Raw genomic sequence first — 8,345 nt, 5'->3', positions numbered from 1 at the left:
TATAATTGCCTGCACTTTATTACTCCCAATTTATCGAAATTTCAGGTAATTTCATGCCGCACAATTTGTGTAAGTATTTGCGTCGGATCGGAACGCAATTCAATTCATTAGTTGCAATATTTTTTTTTTTGCATTTTCTGTTAAAAGTGCTTAAAAGTTTTACATAATTTTGCTTTTATTTACGATTATGTTATTTAGAATTGTGAAAGAAAAGTTAAACAGAAAATTGCAGAAGAACGATTGCTCGATGTGCACATTAAAACGTAGCACCTGATTAAATAGATTCGATAAGTCCTTAAGCAAATTTACATTTTCCAATTTATATTAATCGATGAAATACTCAGTAGCGATTAAATTCCTCCTTGAAAATGAAACCATCTTGTACTTTTTTTACATTTAATTTCATCAAACTTAATGAGCAACATGTAACCAAATTATCTAATAAGATTGAATGAGGTACGAGTGCGATTCCAAGGAAAAAGAGAGTTTAACGCCGTCTACGTACATTAAGATATGGCTGAGTGTAATTACCGAACGCAGACCATTGATGTGTAATATGAATGAAAAGGCTGCCTTGATGAGCACCTGACGTCACGGAGAATTCGTCAGATATTATGGGAATAACAGAACCCCGGAATGCCTGCTATTAAGATAAAAACTTGTCCCTTAAAATAAGTACAAACGAAATCCGGAGGCCTGGAGTTTGAAGGTCAATAATTGATGACTAACTATGTCAAAAGCTTTACTGGAAGCAGTGTATACCACATCCGAGTGCGGGCACGCAGCTTTGAAAATATTTCAAGTAAAAGAGCTTCAGTACAGTTGATGTCCCTTCTTTCAAATCTTATGTAATGTGCTTCATGTCCGTCTAAATAATCGAAATATCAAAACCGAACTTTCACACATTCAGAGCCACAGCTTAGTGCCGCTTAACGCGACTCCGAGGCTGTTGAGACCGTCGTACGTATCTTTTCTTAGCTGAGCTAATGTAGTGAAACTCAAACATTTATTCCGTTTAATAATTATTTTCACGTTTTGTTTATTGACTTCGATAATATAGTTCTCTTTTAGAAAATTGCAGAAGGAAATTTACAATACCATCATCAACACTACTCGTCCATTAAACCTCAATTAATCCCACCTTTATATCCAACAACTATTGAGAAAACCAAGATCCAAACATTTTCGAGAATTCGCCTTGGTCATACAATTGCAACTCACCAATGGATCTTGAAGAAGTCTTCCTCGTCAATCTGAAGTTATGGACAAATTCTCACTATAAAGCGCATTCTATCCTTTGGACATTCTAAAATCAGTTTCAGAACAGAACATCAATTCAATATATTATTTTATTAATACTACTAAGCTCATTATCTAATGTACATTTATTTAAATTAGAGCCGATAGCCTGTGTTGCTAGTGGTCAATGTCTTTTTTTTTTTTTTAGAATTTATTTCATTAGTTTAAAATTATAATAACAATAATAATAAGATTGTGAACAAAAAAACGTCGAATTTGTGACTTATTTTCTCATTATTTTTTCTAAATAAATATCGAATGGTTAAAGTTATAGATAACATTTAATTAAATGGTTCTCAAGTGAGTCTTTTAAATGAGATTTAGTTGCTTTAAAGATACATAATCAGTGCTGTCATATCAGCTTTATGGAATCAGTTTTGTTTTGGCTTCAACTAGATTTTTTTGCATTTATTGAAGTCCATTTTAAACTGCAATAATTTATATTATATTATTAATTATATGATTTTTGTGTTAAACCTAAACTATAAGTGTATAAGTGTTTTACTAGCTTTTCAACCCTTTTAGAGTCTAAAGTTTAATCTCAATATCGTACTCGCTAAATGCTATCATATCAACTCTCCTAAATACGCGCGCTTTGCCTATGTGGTGTCTAGATGAGCTTCTAATCTCGATACATTCATGGGATTCGATTGAAATACATTTTTTCACTATTATGAGTTGTCTAGCTTTTGCAGGTTTGCAATCGCTTGAGAGTTCACCTCTAACAAGGATTTACAGTGGTTATGGGGGCGCCTCTACGCCAAATGTGTACATGCTTTTTTTCTCAGTTTATTTATACATGAAATTTATACTTTTTATTTTCTTATTTTTTTCTTATTTTTCTTTAAATAATTTTTAATCGTTATTGATAACACTTATAACACAGCATAAGCCTTACATCTAAGAGCTATTTAAGTTGGGCTATTAATTTACGTTAGCTGAATTTCATGTGTAAATAAAATAAACAAATAAGGGAACATGTTTTTTACAATTAAATTAATAAATCTATAAATCTTCGATTAGACTTTTCTCTATCTATAAATGCTTCGATTAGACTTTTTGCCTCAGTGAAATAGCTAAAGATTTAAAAAAAAAAAATTTCTTTTAGTTACGAAACGTACGTAAGCACTTGCAGTTTTTTTATAAATACACTGATGATTTATTGTTTTTGTCTCGGTATTTTAGTCCATCCCGCTTCACTTTTCGATTCAGACTTGCATAAAACGTAGTAAAAGGAATGGTTAACTCGCATTTCTTTTAATTCTCTTTTTATATGCGATTTCCTAACAAAGTTATTAGCTTATTAATTCGAGAACCCTAGTTGTTTTCAACTTGTGCGAACATATTGAAGTACGAAAGTAAAACGAAAGTAAAAAAAAAAAACATTGAGTTAACCGGCTATTTTTTCAAAGCTGTACATTTTGCTATTTAATATACTGATAATTTCACAATTAAAGTTTGTATCATACAAATTCCTAAAATAAACATTGAAAAATTATTAACAATATTTTTTTGATAATTTTCTTGTCATTTTTTAGCAATGCAGGAGAAAATTTCTATTGTTATAACACATTTCGTAAATCCACACTTGTTTTGGTATTATGAAGTTGGTGATCACACCGAATTATGCGAAATCGAACAACAGCTGCAAATTCACAAAGATATACGTGCAACAGAAAATCCAAAATCAGGTGAAAAAGTGGCAATAAACTTCGCTCCATGGAATAAACTTGTACGTGCCGAAATATTATGTGAGACCAAATGGCAGAATGAATTTATTGCTTGGGCTTTAGATTACGGGATTGCTTTCCGAACCAAAAATGAGCATATACGCCGCCTTCCACTGGGTATGGCAGATCAAGTTAGTCGAATTCGTCGTGGGGGTGTGTCTAATATTTTGCCCGCCGAAATTGAATATGACTGCATGGAAGGTAATGTAGTTATGATGACAAAGGATAATTGGTCACAAAAGGCTTGCGATGTTTTGGAAAAATTACTAATGAACGCTTCCTCACTAACTTTCGTGAAAGAATTTCAGTCGAAAGACAATCATAATTGGGGCAGTTTGGTTGTGGAAAATCATCAGGGTAAAATTTTCAATGCCCGCGAATCTTTAATATCAGCCAAACTAGCTTTGGACGAGGCAATAAATTTTAAAGATAGCATTCGCAATTTAAAGTCAACTGAAATTCCTCGACATCTCTCAAGTAGTGGCAACTTAGTAATAAAAACTAATGCCTTCAAAAAAGGCACAGCTGGTCTTTGTCCCGTGGAAAATGTGGTGACTTCAATTGATGAACATACAAGAAGTAAGATTGAAGATTGGTATGCTCGCAACGAATGCCAGGCCAATTTATCAGATGCGGAATCGACACTAGAATCAAATCTTTCTGTAGAAGTGGTGGACGATGTCACCTTTGATGATTCAGTATCTGCAAAACACGAAAATACTTGCAAACCTTCGGATGGAGTAGTTAAAAAAATGCAAGCCGGATTTACAAATTACATTGGCAGGGAAGACACTTTAGTTAAAAACAACGGCGCGATGAAGTCTATGGAAAATGGTCTTTTCAAAGTAAAAACAAAGACTTTGGCCAATTCGCCTAAATCAACAGGGAAGCCTTCGATTGAAAGTCCTATAAATGATGAAGATGACGAATATTCTGATGCAATGTCATCCAGAAATGTAGACAAAGAAAGTGTAAGAGAGGTAATATAAATTCCCATGGGAGAGATTCTAAGAGATGTTTATTTACCGATAATTTCATCATAAATTTTATCATTCCTTCAACACGCAAAAGGAGGATATTTCAAATACATCTAAGATGAACATAACCAAGGCTGATGAAGAAGCGGGTAGTCTCTTCAGATTGAAATGCTTTAAAGAAATTAGCCAAAAGGATTCCGAAAAAGTAATTATATGTGAAAATTGTTACTGAAGTTTTAATATACATTTGCGTCTAAAATTTTCATTTCAGAATGTACCAGATCCTTATCGTGGCTTTACTATAGTACCCGGAGGTTTCGATCTTTCTCGTTTAAATAAGTATCGTAATGAAAAAAGTCATTGGCATCGTAAAAAAACAACGCTTTCCAACAAATTAAACGAAGTCACTTTTGAGAACAATCGAAATCCATCATCTTCATCAAAAAAGTCGCTTAACAACAAGTCCCCAAAGGATGGAATGCAAAGAAATGGTTTGATTTCGCGTAAATCAGTCGAAATAAGTGATAAACCTAAAGAGAGTGAACAAAATATAATTGTGCCTTCTTTAGATGACGTTATTAAACCAAGAAAATGTGCAGTAATGAAATCGTCGCCTCCTCTGATAGTCAGAAAGCCATCAAAAGAAGACGCTTCTGCAAATATATCGTAAATTTTATTGTAACACATTATCTTGTCCCACCTATTATTGCAGACTAATATACACTGACTTCATCTACCTTTTCCGCATTACGAGAAAACAAATTCGAAACTATTTAAAAAATTTATTTATTCTTATTATACTCACTGTACGATACTAATTTTGTTTTTTTTTTTTTTTTTTTTTCTTAATAATCTATGAAGACCTGAAAGGAAGCTAAAATAAAAAGATATAATCTATTTTTTCCTCATTACGAGAAAAAAATTTCTAAAATTTTTAAAAAATTTATTTTTTCTTATTATACTCACTGTACAATACTAATTTTTTTTTTTTTTTTTTTCATAATCTATGAAGACCTGAAAGGAAGCTTCAAGAACACTATAAAGTATATATATTCTTGATTATCGTGAAATTCTGAGTTGAGTTAGCCATGAATATCCGTCTGTGTGGTGTTTGTTGTTTGCACTCTCCTGGTTACAAAAAAGAAGATATTGACTTCAAATTTGTTAGAAACACGTAGGTTCATATTGAAAATGGGCCAAATTCGTCAGAGCAAAGGCCCGCTGTGAACTGTAAACTGAACGCAACTCCGTTTTTCTAATCAAAAATTTGTGAATTCTTGCTTATTACTCAGAAATTATAAAAATTATAAGACTAAAACTTTCCACAATTGCTTTACGGAGCACTTTACTCGTAACGTGCAAAAATGGAAAAAAATCGTCCATGCCCACACAAAGTCACATGTTGATTTTTTTCACTTTTTTGAGGTTTTATGCTTATTTATCATAGCCCCAATAAGATAGAATGTTCACAACTATTTCATACATTTCTCAAATGAAGATATATTATCTGCCTAAAAATGGGTTAAGTCTAAATTGAACACGGTACAGACACCGCGATAATACTATTATTAAGAAAGAAGAGCAGAATGCGAAAAGCGAAAACTGATGGATATGCGAGAATATAACTTTCTTGTTTTAAGTAGTATATGTTTATTTATATGATGTAGTGCAAATTATTTGAATTGCCCTTTTAAATGCGAAGATTAATTAAGTTAAACTTATGGAGATATTACGGAATTATTCCTAATAACGTTACAACACTTCTTATGCTTATATACATCACAGTCTGGCAGCATCTCCCACCACTACTGCATCAACAAATTCGATAACGCCCGACGCAAAGATTTGCGGTACAAGGCCTAAATTAAAATCAACAACGCCTACTATTGCATCAGGAAAATCACAAACAATCGGTTTAATGGCTTCCAGAAAACAACGCAAACTAAAATCACCGGATACCCAATTTGATAAAATTGACAAAATACTTCAAAAAGCTGAACGCGCAAAGCAATTGGGCGATGAAAATATTGTAGACTTAAAATTTCCAAACACTTCATTTGAACGTATGGATCCGAGCTCTACCTCAATGTTGGAATTGCAATTTGATAACAATAATTTGTATTCATCTTCTAATAATCGAGCATTATTAGAGAATCGCGTAAATAAAGATAAATCAAGCACTGGTTCAAATAAAAATGAAAATTGCAAAAATGCCAAAGCAAATACTGAGCAACAGACTTATTCCATTGTGCATGTAAAAGAGAAACAAATGATCCCTACAATCAAGGGCGATAGGGAAATACGAATTCGTGCACCTGAGGTGTTGGCACATTCAAATATACCTTTATATCCTTTGAAAACAGTAAATGATGCACAATTTTTGCCACAGATACACAAGGAGATGATGCATATGCGGATAAACAAAATTTATCGCGTACAAGTTTTTGCTTGGTCACACTTATTAAGAAACAATTCTCTCTTTATAATCAATCCTAGTAAATCGGGTAAGACATGGTCATATTTGCCAGTTTTGTGCAACGATATCTACTATGATGTAAATGGTATGACGTCGACTTATGGACCGATAGCCATCGTTCTAGTAGCCTCAGCGAAACATGTGGAGCAAGTTACTGACCTTTGTCAACGTTTACTGTGTGGTCTAAAGGATGAAGCTCCGATTGTAGTGGGATCTTTTGGCTTACGCAATTTTAAAGGTACTAAAATTAAATTATTAAACAGTTGCGGTATACTGGTAACAACTCCTTCAAGCCTGCTACGGTTACTTAGGGACAATCAGAATGAGCATTTGTTCGATGCGAAACGTTTAAAGCGCATTGTTGTCGACGACATAGATTTACTGCTATCGCGTGCTTCGGAGGACTTCCAAACAGCCCTTAAGGCTTTATTTACAATGTGTAAAAAATCAGAAACGAAAACCTTGAATGCTCAGATGGTAGTAACGTCTCGTTGTTGGGACTTTTGGTTCGTAAAGCTTATGCGTCTGGCAAATCAGCCGTTGCTCTTGATCGGCGATTTTTTGGAAGCTAGTGTCTATGGCAGAGTCGAACATTCGATCAAGTTGCGTTCTAAGTTGGAAAAGGACGAAATGATATTGCGTTTTCTGAAAAATTGCAATAAAACTGTTCATATAGGCAATCGCACCATTATCATATGTAGCGATGATGAGGAGGTGAAAAGAGTAATAGGATTTTTAACAGAAAATGGTCATTGCAGAATTGGTTATTATAGCTTTTCCACTGCAGCGGAGCGCCTCATCATTGACGAATGGAAACTCAGGGTGAGAAATTGATGAATGAATAGCATTTTGTGAAGAACGTTTAAAATTAATTATTTACAGGCGTCGACTCCAATACTTGTGTGTACAGATGCTGGATTAACTGATCTTCAGATTCGAAATGCGCATAATCTAATACATTATTCTATGCCGACGTCGTGGACCCAATTCACTAAACGTTTCTCGGTTCTCATTAAAAGCTATGACAATTTGTTATGTGACAACTTTAAAAAAATACTGTGCTCTGATCAGAATGCCAATAAAGTTCGCTCTCTAATACTTTTGGACGAGGATAACAATCTCCAACTTCCACGTTTGGTTGATTTCATGCGTATGCACGGTCAAACCGTACATCGGCATATACAAGCGGTAACAAAAAGTTTATTGAACGCTCGTGAAGAGCAACGTGTCTCCGAGGGGGTGCAGCTATGCTCGGACATTTTAGAATACGGCGAATGCAATGAACCACGTTGTGATAGGCGTCATGGATTAACAAGATTGGATGTTGTAACCGAAAATGACGACATACCGACACACGGCGAAATACGTATCCACATTCTTAAGGTAAAACTTTCAACCAAGTATAAATGTTAAGTCATTCTCAGCAATTCTTAAGTATGAAATACATTTAACTTGCTTATGGATTATACGAAACTCTCAATTTGAATAATTTTGCTAATTTGCATATTTGATGTACAAAATAGGTACACTCGCCCACTTACTATGTCGCTCGTTTACTAGAACATAAGGGTCTCCACTCCAAGCAATGGTCTGAAGTCAGATGTTCACGGAAAGCTGCACTGTTTGCTGTCCAACTTCATTCATATTACCGCGATCCAAATAATAGGGAACAATATTGGCCACCTCAGATCGGTGACATTTGTATTTACAATTATTTAAATTGCTATAGAAGAGCTCGTATATTTGAAGTGCCATCCCTTCCCAAAAATGTCAACGTGATTCCTGATTCTTTGGCACTTACCCTTAAACTTATCGACGACGGTATTGTCATAACAGCAGTACAGATTAAAGAAATTTGCCTTT

General features: G+C 34.1%; 1 protein-coding gene across 1 annotated transcript in view; it reads left to right on the top strand.

Moving 5' to 3' along the window:
- Positions 1–2,654: 2,654 nt before the first annotated feature.
- Positions 2,655–8,345, top strand: part of LOC119636557 (putative ATP-dependent RNA helicase TDRD12) — an 8,035-nt gene continuing 2,344 nt past the window's right edge. The window contains exons 1-7 of the mRNA XM_038031958.1: positions 2,655–2,755; positions 2,838–4,009; positions 4,101–4,211; positions 4,278–4,672; positions 5,792–7,304; positions 7,365–7,865; positions 8,006–8,335. Coding sequence (XP_037887886.1) covers positions 2,840–4,009; positions 4,101–4,211; positions 4,278–4,672; positions 5,792–7,304; positions 7,365–7,865; positions 8,006–8,335 — 4,020 coding nt within the window. The 5' untranslated portion in view covers positions 2,655–2,755; positions 2,838–2,839. The remainder of the gene's footprint in view (positions 2,756–2,837; positions 4,010–4,100; positions 4,212–4,277; positions 4,673–5,791; positions 7,305–7,364; positions 7,866–8,005; positions 8,336–8,345) is intronic.

The sequence above is a fragment of the Glossina fuscipes genome, unplaced genomic scaffold, assembly GCF_014805625.2.
Source record: "Glossina fuscipes isolate IAEA_lab_2018 unplaced genomic scaffold, Yale_Gfus_2 28, whole genome shotgun sequence".
Classification (NCBI taxonomy): domain Eukaryota; kingdom Metazoa; phylum Arthropoda; class Insecta; order Diptera; family Glossinidae; genus Glossina; species Glossina fuscipes.
This window is presented reverse-complemented; position numbering and strand designations above follow the sequence as displayed.